The sequence below is a fragment of the Schistocerca piceifrons genome, chromosome 9, assembly GCF_021461385.2.
Source record: "Schistocerca piceifrons isolate TAMUIC-IGC-003096 chromosome 9, iqSchPice1.1, whole genome shotgun sequence".
Classification (NCBI taxonomy): Eukaryota; Metazoa; Arthropoda; class Insecta; order Orthoptera; family Acrididae; genus Schistocerca; species Schistocerca piceifrons.
Window position 1 is genome coordinate 20,039,013 of NC_060146.1, and position 20,203 is coordinate 20,059,215.

Here is a 20,203-nt window from a genome sequence, read left to right on the forward strand (position 1 = left end):
CACCGTTTTTATCATTTTTCTGGAGCATCCAACATTTTGCGTTGGGTAATCAGTCTCCACAATGCTGAATCTCGTCGTAGGAGCCATGCTGGCGAAAATATTGTGGGTGCGTGATCAAAAATCTAGCGTACTTCCAACTGCGCCAAAATTTTTTTATGTGGAACAAGTGGAAACACAGAACCTCTAGAACAGTCATCAACTTGAAGCTGTAGTTGCTCTTTTATAAAATCATCTAAAGATTCCGTTTCATAGTGCCCGAGAAGCATCATCTTATTTCAAAGAGTTGCACGATAACTGATCCTGTTCATAGGTTTCACACTTCATCGACAACTTGAAGCACTGGTAGTCTACAAGAACCGTTAACATGTTGTGTACAAGTATATCTAATAGTTTGTGGTCGAGAAGAAAAAACTCTAGCACGCTTAACAACAAAAATATTTAGTAGTGTTATCGTGAGACAACCTGAGACCGATGAATAGCATTTATGTATTGTAATAAAGGTGCCTCTTACGAACATCATGTAGTGTGGATGAAGCTGAGTCAAATGCAAATCGCACGTCATTAAAAGAGCGGAAAATCGTGCCAGTAAAAATGTGCCAGATTTTCCCACAGAAAACTACACTGAAACCATTAATGCATAATATAAAAAATCGATAGTAGCCTGATACCAAGAAACGACGTTCCTAAGTGTGCCAGGCGGTCACTAAGTGACCGCATCGACCGTTGCACAAACAAAATCACGAAAACCATAAAATCAAAAGAATAAAGCAAAAACTGACACCAGTAGCCTGCGGATAGCAAATGCTTTCTAAATGTTGTAATTATTCACACTTTTTTCTGTAGCCATTTCGTCTTAGCTTCATTACATTTCACTGTGGTGGCCAAAAATATAACCGATGTTTTCACATTGCCTGTATGATTTTGTCCGTCCTGCCACCCCAGCTGTTACGTAATAGCTGCGTAACATACGCAACCGTTTACGAAGCACCATAAAGATGTTTCCTGAAGCATTTTATAGTGCTGCGGAAGTGTAAGGGAAACCGGCCGAAACGCAACACTCCGCTGTCTGGTCACTAGGACGACCACACAACCTGCAGTCTGGTCATGGCTAAGGAAAAGCGGTCGTTAAGTTCGCGTTACAGCTACGTGAAAATGCTTTACGTAACACTGCTTCAAATCCGAAATTATATTTGCCGCTCCCCAGAGAAGCGTTATAGGTACTCTACTGTCCTTAAGTTGTATAAAGAAATTAGAATGCTACCTCAGAAGCCCTGTTTGTTTGCAGATGCGGCGTCGTTTACCGTCTGTGGAAGTCATCAGAAGATGAAAATAAATAACCAAATGATTTTGAAAGGATATCGCTGTTGTTGTTGTGGTCTTCAGTGCAGAGACTTTTTTGATGCAGCTTTCCATGCTACTCTATCCTGTGCAAACTTCTTCATCTCCCAGAACCTACTGCAACCAACATCTTTGTGAATCTGTTTTGTGTATTCATCTCTTGGTCTCCCTCTACGATTTTTACCCTCCACGCTTCCCTCCAGCACTAAATTCGTGATCCCTTGATGCATCAGAACATGTCCTACCAACCGATCCCTTCTTCTAGTCAAGTTGTGCCACAAATTTCTCTTCTCCCGAATTCTATTCAATACCTCTTCAATACTTATGTGATCTACCCATCTAATCTTCAGCATTCTTCTGTAGCACCACATTTCGAAAGCTTCTGTTCTCTTTTTGTCTAAACTATTTATCGTTTATCTTTCACTTCCGTACATGGCTACACTCCACTTCAGAAACGACTTCCTGACACTTAAATCTATACTCGATGTTAACAAATTTCTCTTCCTCAGACAGGATTTCCTTGCCATTGCCAGTCTACATTTTGTATGCTCTCTACTTCGACCATCATCAGTTACTTTGCTCCCCAAATTAGAAAACTCATTTACTACTTTAAGTGTCGCATTTCTTAGTCTGATTCCCTCAGCATCACCCGATTTAATTCGACTACATTCCATTATCCTCGTTTTGTTTTTGTTGATCTTCACCTTATATCCACCTTTCAAGACATTGTCCATTCCGTTCAACTGCTCTTCCACGTCCTTGGCTGTCTCTGACAAAATTATGATGTCATCGGGGACTCTCAAAGTTTTATTTTTTCTCCATGGATTTTAATTCCTACTCCGGATTTCTCTTTTGTTTCCTTTACTGCTTGGTCAATATACAGATTGAATAACATCGGGGATAGGCTACAACCCTGTCTCACTCACTTCCCAACTACTGCTTCCCTTTCATGCCCCTCAACTCTTACAACTGCCATCTGGTTTCGGTACAAACAGTAAATAGCCTATCGCTCCCTGTATTTGACTCATGCCACCTTCAGAATTTGAAAGAGGGTATTCCAGTCAACATTGTCCAAAGCTTTCTCTAAGTCTACAAATGATAGAAAGTTTCAGAGTCAGTATTACCTCACGTGTTCCAACATTTCTACTGATTCCAAACTGATCTTCCCCGATGTCGGCTTCAACCAGTTTTTCCATTCGTCTGAAAGGATTCTTCTTAATATTTTGCAGCCGTGACTTATTAAACTGATAGTTCGCTAATTTTCACTTCTGTCAACACCTGCTTTCTTTGGGATACCTCTATGGTGTTGAATGTGGCAAGTATCCTTGAAGATCTCCACATGACTACTAAAAAAATTCGTTAAATTTAGTTCATACGATAAATTACACAAATTTACAGGTTGTCTGTTCAACTATAAACACCTGGGGATTACAATTACGAACTGGAAGCTATTGAGGGTAACTGAAAGAAAGACTCCGTTTCATTGGCAGAACACAGAGAAGACGCGATAGATAGACTCTGATGAGCCAAAACATAATGACTACCTGCGTCATACCTTGCTGTCCGTCTTTGGAACGAAATACATCACTGATTCTGCGTGTCCGGGATACGACACTTTGTTGGTAGGTTTGTGAGGGCATTAGATGTCTACGCATAGGTCATGTAATTCGCGTAAATAACGGAGCGATCGACTGATTTCGCTAGAATGCTCCTCAAACCACTGTAGCACAGTTCTGGCAGTTATAAAGATGACTTCGACGTGGGGGAAGCCATCAAGCATGATTGGATGCAGGTGGTTTGCAGCTGTCAGCGTGTCTTCGATTGCTACCACACGTCCCATGCAAGCACAGGAGAATGTCTCCTCAGCATAACAGTGATCCCACCGGCCTGCGTCCGTGGTGCGTAGCACGTTCCGAGCCGCCGTTTGCCTCGATATCGGCGTTTGTGGAGACGACCAGCGACCTTGTGTAGCAAAGATGTAATTCACCCGAAGAGCCGACACGTTTCCATTGATTGACGGTCGAATACCGGTGGTCCCGTGCCCACTGCAATCGTAATTGACAATGTCTTCGGATCAACATGGGCACACGTCTGCTGCGGAGCTGCGTGTTCAACGAAGTACGATGAACGGTCTGCTTCGAAACAGTTGGGCGTGCACCAGCATTGTGCTCTTTCGGCAGAGATGCCACAGATACCATATATCTTACTTCACTCAGCAGAAAATCCTACGAACCTCACATTCAGTGAAGAGTCGTGGACGTCCTACAATTTAGCGCCTAGTTGTAGTTTCACTGTCCTTCTACCTTTTTCCGTAGATGCTCACGACAGTAGCGCGTGAACATTCGACCAGCTTCGCCGTTTTCGAGATACTCGTTCGTAGGCTCTGCGTAACAATTTGACCTTTGTCAGGGAAGCGTATGTCAGTAGATGTCTCCATTTGCAGCCCGTATCTTCTCTAGGCTGATCCCAGCACCGCGGGGTAGCCGTGCTGTCTCAGGCGTCTTGTCACGGTTCGCACGGCTGCCTCTTCGGAGGTTCGACTCCTCTCTCGAGCGTGAGTGTGTGTGCTATCCTTAGCGTAAGTTAGTTTAAGTTAGATTAAGTAGTTCGCAGGCCTAGAGACCGATGACCTCAGCAGTTTGGTCCCATAGGAACTTACCACAAATTTCCAATTTTTGATCCCGCGCCACGTGCTCGCAACGCCACCATCTAACGCGGCGGTGGACAGTGGGCATAATGTTTTGGCTCATCAATGTGTAACCTCCCCCTCACTCATCGACCTTAATGACAGTAAAAATTAAACCGCGTGTACCTAATGGAAATTTGGGAAAAGCAATCGTCACCAAAGTTAATCTGTCGGTAAAGAGGGAGGAAAGGGTTACACCTAAATGAAAGGAAAAATGCAAATGAAACTGGTGGAAGTTAATTTTGAAAATGGGTAAAGTTAATAAAGAAAGTAAATTGCGGTCGTTACGTTAACAGTTAACTGGCATAAATTAGATATTTGAGATTAGTGGAAAGTTACGGTCCCCGTCCTACGGATAACTCCTATAATAACTGAAAAAGAAAGGTTATTGGACACATAATTAGCACTAAAAGCGTGGAAACTGAAGGTTGACACTTGTTGTGTGAAAACTGAATGTTTGTCAGAAGTAATAAATTTCGCTACACTCTGACTTAATTTAGCAAAAGAATTAATAAAACCGGAAAATTGAAAGTTAATTTAGTGACTGAAATTAATAGTGAACTTTATTTCTGAAGTACTACGAATTTCAATAAAATAAGGTTAGTTTTGGGCTACCTCAACAATCATTTCAAAAACTACTTAATTCTACGCAATTTAGAAGTAATAGATTTAACTTTGAACTTGAATTAAATGATTCTGAACAATTAACAAGAGTAAAATTTAGTACGTACCAAGCTGAGCTGCAGTCACAGGTAAGCTAAAATATCGTAACAAAGTCGCATTCTTAATTTCTGCTTGTGTAATCTAAATATTGTAGCCACCTATGAATACCTTAACTGAACTTTGAAATTAAAGCAGTGAAATCGAATTATATTACTTTAATGCTGGCGTTAGAATTTCAACGACACTCGAGTTCATTTCGGAAAAGGAAAGGACCCACCCTGCTTGGTAATGCAATTGGGGCAATGAGCAACAAAGGTTCATGCTAAGTTGCTGTATTTTAGTGATGCTAATGGAATAGTTTGAAAAGCTGAGGTCTGCCATACAGTTCTAAAACTTTACGTGCTTTCAGTCTTCCTTGTTGGTTGATTGAAGGTTTGCAGTCGTCGATCGAGGAGGTGGCGACAACCACTAATTTCGGCCGTAGCTGTTGCAGAAGCTGGATGTTGGCGCGTCTTCTTCTCGACACGGTCACCAGGCGAAACGGGTTCTTGATGTGTGCCTGCTAATGTTTCCCGTCCGCGACACCGTGCCAGAAACTATCGCAGCAAGTCGAGCGCAATTACATCCTGCCAAACCCCGGAAGCGCGACAACTCGCGGGAGCGTCACTCAACACACCTCCTCCATCGCTCTACTCCAGCCAGACTCCGCTCTGCCCGCGCTCCACGCAGCAGAGTTAACACTACCAAAGATCCTAAACACTTTGGTTCTCCACACGACCTATCGATATAATCGTTCGATACCATAGTTTTCCCTTGGCAAGACCCAACGTAAAAATTACAAATAATATTTACAAAACAAACCAATTATACATCGATATAAATGCATAAATATACATATACAAATTGTAAAACAATTACAATATATAAATACACCGAAATGTCATATCTTCAGGTAACAAAATAAGGCAAAAATTTATAGTACAATAGATGGAAATGGAGGATATGCATTTCCGGAGTTACAAATGTAATGAAAAGACTACCTATACTGCATTTGTACGTCCCCTTCTGAAGTATTTCTGGACGGTGTGTGATCCTTACCATGTAGGATTGACATGTAACGAAACATGGGAAACAGTGTCACGGATATGATAAGCGGGTAGAGGCTAGCTGTCATTGAAATAAAGGCGTTTTTCGTTGTGGTGATAGCTTTTCAGGAAATTTCAATCTCCAGCGTTCGCCTCCGAACGCGTGAAAATGTTTTATGGTTCAAATGGCTTTGAACACTAAGGGACTTAACATCTGAGGTCATCAGTCCCCTAGAACTTACAACTACTTAAACATAACTAACCTAAGGACATCACACACACCTATGCCCGAGGCAGGATTCGAACCTGCGACCGTAGCAGTCGCGCGGTTTTGGTCTGAAGCGCCTAGAACCGCTCCGTCACAGCGGCCGGTTCAAAATGTTTTGTTGACTCCTACCTACATGTTGTAGAATCTGTATATTGAGCAAGCAGTAGAGGAAACAAAAGAAAAATTCGGAGTAGGAATTAAAATCCATGGAGAAGAAATAAAAACTTTGAGGTTCGCCAATGACATTGTAAATCTGTCAGAGACAGCAAAGGACTTGGAAGAGCAGTTGAACGGAATGGACAGTGTCTTGAAAGGATAAGATGAACATCAACAAAAGCAAAACGAGGATAATGGAATGTAGTCGAATTAGGTCGGGTGGTGCTGAGGGAATTAGATTAGGAAATGAGACACTTAAAGTAATAAAGGAGATTTGCTATTTGGGGGGCAAAATAACTGATGATGGTCGAAGTAGAGAGGATATAAAATGTAGAATGGCAATGGCAAGGAAAGCGTTTGTGAAGAAGAGAAATTTGTTAACATCGAGTATACATTTAAGTGTCAGGAAGTCGTTTCTGAAAGTATTTGTATGGAGTGTAGCCATGTATGGAAGTGAAACAGGGACGATAACTAGTCTGGACAAGAAGAGAATAGAAACTTTCGAAATGTGGTGCTACAGAAGAATGCTGAAGATAAGGTGGGTAGATCACGTAACTAATGAGGAGAAGAGGAGTATGTGGCACAACTTGACAAGAAGAAGGGACCGGTTGGTAGGACATGTTCTGAGGCATCAAGGGATCACAAATTTAGCATTGGAGGGCAGCGTGGATGGTAAAAATCGTAGAGGGAGACCAAGAGATGAATACACTAAGCAGATTCAGAAGGATGTAGGTTGAAGTAGTTACTGGAAGATGAAGAAGCTTGCACAGGATGGAGTAGCATGGAGAGCAGCATCAAAACAGTCTCTGGATTGAAGACCACAACAACAACAACACTCTTTGTTGAATTTAATGTTAAGAGTAGCATGGAGAGCTGCATCAAACCAGTCTCTGGACTGAAGACCATAACAACATGGGGGAAAAGACCATTGTCATAAAATAAATTCAGAGCTCACACGGAAAGAGTTGGGTGATCTTTTTTTCCATGTGCTATTGCAGAGTGGAACGGTACGGAGATGGTATGAAAGTGGTTCTAAGAACACTCAGTCAGACAAATAGGTGTGAACTGCAGACAAGTCATGCAGATGTAGTTTTTATGAAGTCACTTACCAAATTCATGTATCTCCATACAGTATAGCAGAAGGCGAGAATAGGAGGGTGACGAAGTCGTGGTCTCTCAGGTTTTCTCTGATTAGCTAGTATTTTTGTCTCGACATTGTTCATTTCTTTTTCTGAGTCGTCAATCTTCTGACTAGTCCGCCACGAATTCTTCTCTGGTGGCAGCCTCTTCATCTCAGAGTATCACTTGCACCCTATCTCGTAACTTATTTGTTGGCTGTATTCTAACCTCTTTCTTCCCCTGTAGTTTTTATCCTCTACGGTATGTCTCCAGTAACATGAACATTGCTCCCTGACGTCTTAACACACGTCCTACCTTCCTGTCCCTTCTCCTTGTCAGCATTTTCCGCATACTCTTTTCTTCTCCGAGTATCCGGAGAACCTCCTAATTCCTTACCTTACCAGTCCAGCTGATTTTCCACAGTCTTCTGTTGCATCATATCTCAAATATTTCGACTCTCTTTTGTTTCGTCCTCTTATTAATGCCTATGTTTGATATTGTTAGACTTCTCTTGTCCAGATTGCCCTTTTTGCCAATGCCAGTCTGCGTTTTGTGCCCTCCTTGCTCTGTCCATCACGGGTTATTTAGCTGCCAAAGTAGCAGAATTCCTTAGCTTCGTCTACTACCTGATCCCTAATTCTGCTGTTAAATTTCTCGCTGTACTCAGTTCTGCCACTTTCGTCTTTCTTTAGTTTACTCTTAATCATTATTCTGTACTCATTAGACCGTTCATTTCAGTAAACAGGACATGTAATTCTTCTTCAGTTTCACTGAGGGCAGTAATGTCGTCAGTGAATCTTGTCACTGACATCCTTTCACCCTGAGTTTTAATCTCGCTCATGAACCTATCCTTTAGAATGAGATTTTCACTCTGCAGCGGAGCGTGCGCTGATATGAAACTTCCTGGCAGATTAAAACTGTGTGCCGGACCGAGACTCGAACTCGGGACCTTTGCCTTTCGCGGGCAAGTGCTCTACCAACAGAGCTACCCAAGCACGACTCACGCCCCGTCCCGAGTTCGAGTCTCGGTCCGTCACACAGTTTTAATCTGCCAGGAAGTTTCAACCTATCCTTTATTTCCGTCACGGCTTCTTCGATGTACAGATTGAGCAGTAGAGACGTAAGACAGCATTCCTTTTTTACAACCATTTTAAAACCGTGCACTTCGTTCCATTTTTATCATAATCTCTTGGTTCTTGTATACAAGACAAAGAAAAATTCACGCAGTCGGACATCGCGATTGCTCACATACTAGCAGTACAAAAATGTCTCACAGAATTTCGTCCTGCGTATATTTCAGGCAGTGAATGGCCGTTAGAGATTGTCATTCTGGCAGCAGTGCAACCACATGTGCGGTAACTGCTGCAGTGGATAGCGTTTTGTGTTAGCATGCCGGAGGGCGAGGGTTCGATTCTACGTCGAGGCTTATTTATTTTTATTAGCTGAAAGTAGTCTGCGTGTTACGGTATCTGGCGGCTTAATCGCCATGCAGCGAGTACAGTGAGTCTTCTACAAAACATTTGCAGTTATGTACTATGAACACAGAAATGGAAGTACAATATTTTCATTGGTCGTATTTTAAAGAAGCCATTTGCACATTGTGGACGCGAATTGTTTTGCACCATTGCATCTACTAGATTCCAAAACTGTGTACCCTCCCCCAATGGGCCAATCGAAATTATTTGCAAAGCACTTCCCTAGCCCTACTGGTAACGTAAGCCCCTAACAAAATGTAATGGACCTTAATGTAGCAAGAATAATCGATGTGACCACAAAGTGCCAAAAGGCTTCTATAAAATACGACCAATGGAAACTATTGTACTTCCATCTCTGTGTTCACAGTATGTAACTGAAAATGTTTTGTAGAAGACCCACTGTACTCGCTGCATGGCGATTAAGCCGCCAGATACCGTAACACGCCGACTATGTTTAGCAAATAAAAATAAATAAGCCTCGACCCTGAATCGAACCCTCGACCTCTAGCTTGCTAACCCAAAACGCTATACACTGCACATAAAAATGGTTCAAATGGCTCTGAGCACTATGGGACTTAACATCTGAGGTCATCAGTCCCCTAGAATTTAGAACTACGTAAACCTAACTAACCTAAGGACATCACACACATCCATGCCCGAAGCAGGACTCGAACCTGCGACCGTAGCGGTCGCGCGGTTCCAGACTGAAGCGCCTAGAACCGCTCGGCCACACCTATCCACTGCACAGCAGTGCTCTATCTGATTATTGCGTTGCCAAATTGCCAATCTTCAATGTACATTTACTGCCCGAAATATGTGCAGGACGAAATTTTGTAATAGACATTTTTGTATTTGTGTTTTGAGGAATCGCGCTGCAAAATCCGAGAGCGCGAATTTTTTTCACCCTGTATATTCTATATTATCCGCCTTTCACTCCAGCTTAGACCTTTTGCTCTGGGAATTTTGAATATGTTACGCCATTTTGCATTGTCGAAAAATACTATTAAGGTGTCTTGACCTTTTTTTAAGTTTGGTTCCATTACCTACTATACCGTTAAAACTACCTCTCTGCTATCTTACCTTCCCGAAAGCGAAACAGATGATACAACACATTGAAATGTCCCCTTAGAAAATTAAGAATGACAGTGCTGGAAAAACACTCGCGTTATTTGATTTTCAAACAGCTGAGCAAAACTGAACGTACGCTGACAAATTTCTAAACTGAACAGAATATCTAGCGCAACACAATCTGACTTTCAATAATCCCTACAAAAGAATAGCCCAGACTCACATTAACCTATACCTTTCACAAATCACTTACCTCACAAAAATCTTCGTTACTCGAACTACTGCAGTACAGCGAGCGCCAATGCTGCCAGGTAAATAAAAGATTCTAACTACTGAAGTCACTAACTACTGATAGGGATAGTTAGCAAATGAAAGATTTTGATAGAGAACAAACAACCTATTTACCTTAATAGTGTTCAAAAGATCTTGACATCCAGTCTTACAAATTTCCTTTCTCTGACGGAAACACGTCGAGATCGTCTGCTCAAAACTCCGCCATATCTCTCCCCACTGCTGGCGGCTCACCTCAATCTGCGCAACGCTACGCGCTGTTCACATCCAACTGCCCAACACTACAATAGCGAATATTACAACAATGAGTCCAACCAGCCACAGGCTGCACACAGCGCAGTCGTCGATTTTAATACAGAGTTTTGAGAGATTACTATAAGCGGACGATCTGGACGCGTGTTCGCCAGAAAAAGGAAATTTGTACGAGGTGCATTCAAGTTCTAAGGCCTCCGATTTTTTTCTAATTAACTACTCACCCGAAATCGATGAAACTGGCGTTACTTCTCGACGTAATCGCCCTGCAGACGTACACGTTTTTCACAACGCTGACGCCATGATTCCATGGCAGCGGCGAAGGCTTCTTTAGGAGTCTGTTTTGACCACTGGAAAATCGATGAGGCAATAGCAGTACGGCTGGTGAATGTGCGGCCACGGAGAGTGTCTTTCATTGTTGGAAAAAGCCAAAAGTCACTAGGAGCCAGGTCAGGTGAGTAGGGAGCATGAGGAATCACTTCAAAGTTGTTATCACGAAGAAACTGTTGCGTAACGTTAGCTCGATGTGCGGGTGCGTTGTCTTGGTGAAACAGCACACGCGCAGCCTTCCCGGACGTTTTTGTTGCAGTGCAGGAAGGAATTTGTTCTTCAAAACATTTTCGTAGGATGCACATGTTACCGTAGTGCCCTTTGGAACGCAATGGGTAAGGATTACGCCCACGCTGTCCCAGAACATGGACACCATCATTTTTTCAGCACTGGCGGTTACCCGAAATTTTTTTGGTGGCGGTGAATCTCTGTGCTTCCATTGAGCTGACTGACGCTTTGTTTCTGGATTGAAAAATGACATCCACGACTCATCCATTGTCACAACCGACGAAAAGAAAGTCGCATTCATGCTGTCGTTGCGCGTCAACATTGCTTGGCAACATGCCACACGGGCAGCCATGTGGTCGTCCATCAGCATTCGTGGCACCCACCTGGATGACACTTTTCGCATTTTCAGGTCGTCATGCAGGATTGTGTGCACAGAACCCACAGAAATGCTAACTCTGGAGGCGATCTGTTCAACAGTCATTCGGCGATCCTCCAAAACAATTTTCTCCGCTTTCTCGATCATGTCGTCAGACCGGCTTGTGCGAGCCCGAGGTTGTTTCGGTTTGTTGTCACACGATGTTCTGCCTTCATTAAACTGTCGCACCCATGCACGCACGCACTTTCGACACATCCATAACTCCATCACCACATGTCTCCTTCAACTGTCGATGAATTTCAATTGGTTTCACACCACGCAAATTCAGAAAACGAATGATTGCACGCTGCTCAAGTAAGGAAAACGTCGCCATTTTAAGTATTTAAAACAGTTCTCATTCTCGCCGCTGGCGGTAAAATTCCATCTTCTGTACGGTGCTGCCGTCTCTGTGACGTATTGACAATGAACGCGGCCTCATTTTAAAACAATGCGCATGTTTCTATCTCTTTCCAGACCGGAAAAAAAAAATCGGAGGCCTTAGAACTTGAATGCACCTCGTAAGACTGGATGTCATGAACTGATATATATAATGACTTTTGAACACTATTAAGGTAAATACATTGTTTGTTCTCTATCAAAATCTTTCATTTGCTAACTATGCCTATCAGTAGTTAGTCCCTTCAGTAGATAGAATCTTTTGTTTAGCTGGCAGTATTGCTGCTCGCTGTATTGGAGTAGTTTGAGTAACGAAGATTTTTGTAAGTGATTCATGAATGGTATAGGTTATTGTTAGTCAGGGCTCTTCTTTAGTATGGATTATTGAATGTCGAATTGCGTTGCGCTAAAATATTGTGTGTCCGTTTAGAAATGATCAGAATAAGTAAAGAGAGAACTGTCTGATTGCGTTCAGTTTTGCTCAGCTGTGTGAAAATCAAATAACGTAAGAGGTTTATCAGCACAGTAATTCATTAATTTTCTAAGGGGACGCTTCAACATTGTCAGTTCTCTCTTCTTGGTTGTGCATAAGTAGGCGATCTGTTTCAATACAGGAGTGAACAACCAACGGATATAATCACATCCATTAAATAATCTGGAGCGTGTGCCCAGACCGACTACATAAAATTAACCGTAGTAAAGCCAGCTGCCAGACAAATTCATGGCAATCCTGCTCAGCTGGTACAGTCGTACATGAAAGACTGCTTTGCTTTTGCAGGTGCATGACGTCGTCATCAAGCCGACGGGCTCGGTGCTTTGATCAGCTGAGGGCAGCAGACTGGAGTAGCCAGTGGGAGACGGGACCGCGGCTGGAGTCTTGGGAGGCCCCACCCTGCCTGGCCTGGACGCGAGTTCGTGCCTCCTCGTCTTCTGCTGCGCTCCGAGTGGCAAAGTGCCATTGTTGGATCGTTTTTCAAGTTTTCCTGTGACTTCTCCGTAAATCTTTTCCGCCTCGTAGTTTGTCTTACCCACGTATTGAAACACAGCCACTTGGAATTACTTCACTATTTCGTGCTAAGGAGTAATAATGGAAACGTGTTTTTTGCATGTACATTGGTTACTGTGAGCAGAGAGAAGATGAAACGAGATTCTTTGGGTATCCAGTAGCCTCTATAACATTTATTGAATGTTCAGGGCGCATCATTTCTGATAACATACACTTGAGCTTTCGACAGTTGTCACTGACATCATCATCAGGGGAAAACCGATGTCGTCCTCATGCGGCAGGAGCAACACTCGGCATTGGGGCCTGCGAATTCTGACTGCTACAGATAATTTTAGTAGTTTCGATTTGTGTAGCTGCTGTTTGTGTAGACTGTAAATGAATGTCATATTAATGAATGGAATTTGTGGTTTATTAGCCTTATGAGATTATGGGGAGAAGAATTTGTTTTACAATAAAATATAATGGACTTTTGTCGGATGATGTGGCAAACTGGTGATTGTCGCTAGTGTAATATCACTGTTGAAAGTATAGAAGATAGTATCTGTTGGAATCCGAAATATCTAATTTTGTATGATTTTCACTTGTTTCAGGTAATTGGGTTGACCACGATACGGGATGACAGGTCAGATTCTCAGTTGAGGGTCCTCTGATAATTTATCACTCTAAAACAGGTGTACTGACCATAAAACACCCCGAAAATCTAATTGACCACACCAGTTATGCGCCATCTCCAAATGCGTTTCTTGTCTGTACTACGTCTGAGGTGTCTGCGTGAGTCACACCCAGTCAAGCGCGTGCGAGTTGGCGGTTAGAGAGCCTGAGTCTGGTGGTTAACACAGTTGCTTGGTCCACGTCATTCTGGCCGCGGCAGCGTTTGAATAGTGCACAGACATCAGCGTACAGGTTGGTTTCCCCTCCGTGGTGCCATTTGTGTAGGTATAGTCTTGTTGGAATTCCCAATCTTTGATCTGTTGGATTTCCAGAATTTTATACGGAAGGAGTATTTAAAACGTAATGTTTTTCTCACAGACTCACATCTCATCCGTAGAAATTGAGGATATTGACTTGCGGATCGTCTTGAACTCTTGATGCCTGCCTCTCTTTTACAGTGGCCATCCTTTCCCCGTGTCCTCTCCTTTTTATCAGGACATGAGGGCTTTTCCTTCAGAATGATTCCTGCTGTTCCGAACGCGGTAACCCATCATTCGATTGCACTGAGAGTTCGAGCTCTGCAATTAAAGTGACGACGAAATATCCTCATTGTTTCATCGAAAGGCTCAGCATTAAGGACAAACGTATTGTACGCAGACACGCAATTGTTACCGAAATGGTGGAGAGTGCCGAAGTGAACGACGTTAGCGCGGTCTCCTCCCTGCCACTGGCAAAGAAATACTAACCAATCTATTTATTATTTCCTTCTGGCATACATATCGTTTAGCCGTATGAAATTAAAAGGACCGCCAATTATAGGAAGGTAACATTTGACGTTCAGTACTCATACACTTTATAGCATAGATTTGTAAACGTCTCTTCAGAGTGAAACTGTTACATGTATTCATTTAGACTACTAGATACAGCTGAGAGATAACCAGTAGTTTGTATCAAAGCAGTTAATTCAGTTCGTGAATTAATTTCAGTGTCCTCCACTCTTATATTTTGATGCCTTCTTGTGCTATAAACCTAATTGAATCTCCAAGAACTGAGACAGTGAACGTGGGAGGGGGGGGGGCGGGGGGAGGGGGGTGGGTAGTAACGAAATATATAGAGCTCTTTTAAAAATTTGACTCTGCCTTCCTCGTAGAACTTGAACTTGAGCCGCAATAGGATATGATTTACATCCCGAATTGTCACTTCATCTCATACACACTCGAATGTCTGCCGGACGCTGATTCTATGTAAGTGGGTGGCGAAAAATTCACGATTGAGACGCTTTCTGACAGGTGGTGATGGTAGTAGTGAAAACTGTCAAAAGCTCAGTTGTATTTAAGAATATTTTATCGTTGTAGCGGGTAGGAAAAGGAATTGCAGTGCACTTGGTGTAGCGGGTATGTTAGTGGACTTGGTGCATAAGAGTATATCCAGATATGATTAAAAGTCACTGTGGGAGAAGTTGGCAAAGTGTTTACATAAAGTATTTACCTATATGACTGCACTGTCAATATGTAAAATTCCCCAAAGAATTTTCCAGTGTGTTCACAGTGACAGTGACAAAGGAGACAGAAGTCAGAGCTTAAATTTGTCTATAGTCACTGAGATTTGTTTTTTGATTATTATTGTGATTATCACTGAAACTAATTTTAACCCTCGAACATTAATAGAAGGCTGTGACAGATTATATCTACACTTTAACGTATGTGGCAAAAGGTTGTTTTTATAGGAACATGTATAAAGGTTTCTTCCTGCTACGTCGCACTGATAGAATTTTGGAAGGATGATAGTCTGTACGAGATCTTACAAATCTAATCGTATATTCACAACGTCTCAGGAATCAGCACCTTTGGGACTGAAGATCGTTCTCAGACTGCGCTTCAAATGTCTGTTTTTGCACTTCCCTAAGCAGGTTTCCGAGAAATACGAGATTATTCCTAAGTACCTCAAGAGGTTCACAAGATGACTGCGTGAAAACTACGCGACAGAAAGCAGGCACACATCAGCGGACAGGGCATCTCGCCTAAGTTTTCAGCTCACGGTACAGGTGCTCAGTACAGACACCGTTTGTGGTGCAGCAAACCTCGAGACGTGTGTGCAGATCACTGAACCTGCTGCCGCCGCCAGCGCCGCCTGGGAAGCCGCAAAGACAGCAGCCCGTTCCAGAAACCTGCTCAGTGGATTGACTGTCTCCAGAGATCTACATCTACATTTATACTCCACAAGCCACCCAACGGAGAGTGGCGGAGGGCACTTTACGTGCCACTGTCATTACCTCCCTTTTCCTGTTCCAGTCGCGTATGGTTCGCGGGAAGAACGACTGCCGGAAAGCCTCTGGAGCGCTCTAATTTTACATTCGTGATCTCCTCGGGAGGTATAAGTAGGGGGAAGCAATATATTCGATACCTCATCCAGAAACGCACCCTCTCGAAACCTGGACAGCAAGCTACACCGTGATGCAGAGCGCCTCTCTTGCAGAGTCTGCCACTTGAGCTTTCTATAGATCTCCGTAACGCTATCACGCTTACCAAATGACCCTGTGACGAAACGCGCCTCTCTTCTTTGGATTTTCCCTATTTCCTCTGTCAACCCGACCTGGTACGGATCCCACACTGATGAGCAATATTCAAGTATAGGTCAACGAGTGTTTTGTAAGCCACATCCTTTGTTGATGGACTACATTTTCTAAGGACTCTCCCAATGAATCTCAACCTGGCACCCGCCTTACCAACAATTAATTTTATATGATCATTCCACTTCAAATCGTTCCGTACGCATACTACCAGATATTTTACACAAGTAACGGCTGCCAGTGTTTGTTCCGCTGTCATATAGTCATACAATAAAGGATCCTTCTTTCTATGTATTCGCAATACATTACATTTGTCTATGTTAAGGGTCAGTTGCCACTCCCTGCACCAAGTGCCTATCCGCTGCAGATCTTCCTGCATTTCGGTGCAATTTTCTAATGCTGCAACTTCTCTGTATACTACAGCATCATCCGCGAAAAGCCGCATGGAACTTCCGACACTATCTGCTAAGCCATTTATATATATTGTGAAAATCAATGGTCCTATAAAACTGCCCTGTGTCACGTCAGAGGTTACTTTAACGTCTGTAGACGTCTCTCCATTGAGAACAACATGCTGTGTTCTGTTTGTTAAAAACTCTTCAATCTAGCCACACAGCTGGTCTGATATTCCGTACGCTCTTACTTTATCAGGCGACAGTGCAGAACTGTATCGAACGCCTTCCGGAAGTCAAGGAAAATGGCATCTACTTGGGAGCCTGTATCTAATATTTTCTGGGTCTCGTGAACAAATAAAGCGAGTTGGGTCTCACACGATCGCTGTTTCCGGAATCCATGTTGATTTCTACAGAGTAGATTCTGGGTTTCCAGAAACGACATGATACGCGAGCAAAAAACACGTTCTAAAATTCTACAACAGATCGATGTCAGAGATATAGGCCTACTGTTTTGCACATCTGCTCGACGACCCTTCTTGAAAGCACGACATGCAGCGGATGATACACCTACGTGTTCCGACACACACCCCTTTAGTGGAACATTTTCCGGATATGTCACGGTGTATATTACGAATCTAAACTTGGAGAGAGATTATATCCACTGATGTGTGTCATTTTTCAGTATGTCTTGTAGCTTTTGCGCGGTAGCCTTCTGAAACACCGGAAGCACACTGTGCAACAAAATTACAGGATGACTTTCTCGAAACCCCCTAATTTTCTCCCGCTACTACACATAACTTTGAAATTAGGCTGTAATACTGCAGAAGGGTGAAGCTCTGTGACGTCACCATCGACTCGGCGACTGGAGACAGGAATGTGTCGACACGTGCGAAAAAAAAAAAAAAAAATGGCCACAGATCAGAAGTTGACGTGAGGTGTAAGGTGGGTCAGTGGCGTCACGTTGGTACCAAACTTCTCCGCAATCCTGTCCGGCGCAGCCGTGGACGTGGCGCGCGATGGAGAGGTCGTCAAAGCCCACACTTACCCATACTTCACCACGCCTTGTGATGCCTATGCGTTGAAGGTCAGAATCCTAACACCGAGTGTTGAAATAACGCGGTTTTCCTACGGGCGACTGAAGGAAATAATTGGGACACACCGTCGCTCATAATCGACACGAGAAAACCTCAGAGGGCGGCACCGTACGGTGCGTAGTGGAGGTTACTCTGTACCACTACTAGACATTTTCTTTCCTGTTCCATCCGGAAAAACGATTGTCCAAATGCCTCCGTATGAGCCCTAATTTCTCGAATCTTATCTTCGTGGTCCTTATGAGCGATGTATCTTGGCGGCAGTTAGCTTCAAATGCATGTTCTCTAAATGTTCTCAGTAGTGTTTCTCGAAAAGAACGTCGCCTTCCCTCCAGGGATTCACATTTGAGTTCCTGAAGCATCTCCGTATCACCTGCATGTTGTTTGAACCTACTGATAACAAATCCAGTAGTCCGCCTCTGAGTTTCTTCGATATCTTCCCTCTATAAAACCTGCTACGGATCCCAAATACTCGATCAGTACTCGACAAGAGGTCGCACGAGCGTGCAATATCCAGTCTCCTTCACAAGTGAACCACTCTTTCCTGAAATTCTCCGAATAAACCGAACTCAACTCGCGCAAATAATTAAACGACGCTAATGTGTCGAGCAGAAAACTAGTAACACTGTATCGAAAGATCACAGGTTTGACCTTCATATTCATTCACATCAACACCTTTGCCGGTTTCAACCGTACTGTGAGTACGCCGTCGGGCTGCAGCCCCATTGAATCTCGTCTGACAGCTGTGGAGAATAACGCGACCACAGTTGTTGATCTTGTGCAGAGTGTGGAACCACTTGGATCCGTCCAAAACCATTCGACGAAATCTAAATGTGATCCGAAGCAGCAAAGGGTGTTTATGCTCTCCCATCCCCATTCGCACACTAATACCCCTGCCCCCTCGCAACCGAGCGAGGTGGCGCAGTGGTTAGCACACTAGACTCACGCTCGGTAAGACGACAGATCAAACACGCATCCGGCCCTCCAGATTTAGGTTTTCCGTGATTTCCCTAAATCGCTCGAAGCAAATGCTGGTGCTGTTCCATTGAAGGGCGCATCCGATTTCCTACACCGTCCTTTACACAATCCGAGCTTGTCCTCCACTTCGCTGTGGACGGGACGTTAAACCCAATTTTCCTTTCTTTCCTAAGACACCCCTCTCCCAGTTCGGCAATACCATCAGTGCCACCCACGCACCTTTGTTGAGCATATTAGAACTGTCCCTGTCACGGGCTTCGACACGCATTCAGGCTCGCGGCTACTGTAGCGCCTGAGTGTTATGTGACCCCCTCGACACGCCTCGTGTGTGGCTTGCCTGGCTTCACCCGCTAGAGCGGCTACGAGGCTGAATGTCGTTCGAAGTATTTAATAGGTGGTGTATTTTTAACGTGCTCCACAAAGGTAAGTGGATGGCGCTGACGGTTTTGCCGAACGGCGGGCTTAGAGCGACTCTTTGAAGTTCCAGTGAAGCACGTCAATTTTGCATCCTACCATGGTCACGCCCAGGAGGGTGCGAAACAGGAGAAATGAAAAACCATATACACTCTTTGCTGCTTCGGATCACGTTCAAATTTCGTCGAATGGTTTTAAACAGCCCCTAGTGGTTCCATCCCATACATCAGATCGAAACTTGTGGTCACAGTATTCATAGGGGGTCAGACCACGTTCATTGGAGCTGCAGCCCCACAGCGTCCTTACGGTAGGGTTGAAACGTCCCAGGGGTGGCAGCAGTGTCTGTTGTCAAGAACATTTTCCTGTTGCTCAACACACTGCGAAGTGTCGTTTTCGATCGTGAAATGCTGGCAATGAACGCCGCAAGTTGATGGGTGGTTTCTTTGATGCACTTCATCTACACGGTGGTCCTTCTTGTGATGGACTGCCCATTTGCGGCAGTCTTTTAATTTACCAGCTGCACTACCTTTAATTCTAGGTGACGATGCCTCTATAGCTGACTCAGTTTTACGTTTTATCCGTGCAGCTGGGTTTTATCACTCACTCTAGTGTGGGCTCTCTGGCATGATTTCTCAGGCTACACCCACTCCAGCGACTTTTAATTGTGACGTGGATGGTAACAAGTTGTGTTGGTACCTCTATCAACGCTTTCCAGCTGGAGGTTCTTCGCTTGTAGTTGAGTGGTTGACCTGTTACCTGATCCATCAACCACTGTAGTCTGTTTTACTCTAGTCAACTACTTGCTCGGCTCCTTTTAAGTGTCCTCTATTTTGTGTCATTGCGGTGTTCATTTTAGCTCTGTACCCCTTGGTGTTCCCTCCCTCTGGGTGCAGAGGTTACGCTTTTACTGTATAGGCCTTTTACAAGTATGTCTGTTTGGAACAGGGGACTGCTGACCTCGATGTTTACCCCCATCAAACCCCAAAACTAACCAACCTTCATCTACCCCCTGGGGCCTATTCGTGTCGATTGACCGGCTGTATGTCTGACATGTTTCCCTCGGCCGCCCGTAGGAAAGCCGCGTGGTTTCAACGCTGGGCGTCGCGGTTCTGATCTGCATCGCAGAGTCGCCAAAAGAAGGGGAGAAATATGGGTGAGAGGGCCTTCCACACCTTCCCATTCCACGTCCACGGTGGCGTTCGGCGCAATTATGGTGACATTTGGTGCCAATGTGTAGTCATTAACCCACGCTTCACCTCACACGAACTTCTGAGCTGTGGCCATTGTATCGCACGTGTCGACACCTCGCTGTTTCAAGCGCTGCCGAGC

The 20,203-nt window shown here is 44.0% G+C and overlaps 1 protein-coding gene across 1 annotated transcript in view; it reads left to right on the forward strand.

The window, feature by feature from the left end:
* LOC124717203 (dehydrogenase/reductase SDR family member 11-like) overlaps positions 1-12,590 on the forward strand; it is a 97,330-nt gene extending 84,740 nt beyond the window's left edge. Inside the window, exon 6 of the mRNA XM_047243982.1 lies at positions 12,549-12,590. Within this exon, the coding sequence (XP_047099938.1) occupies positions 12,549-12,590 (42 nt within the window). The remainder of the gene's footprint in view (positions 1-12,548) is intronic.
* Positions 12,591-20,203: the final 7,613 nt, after the last annotated feature.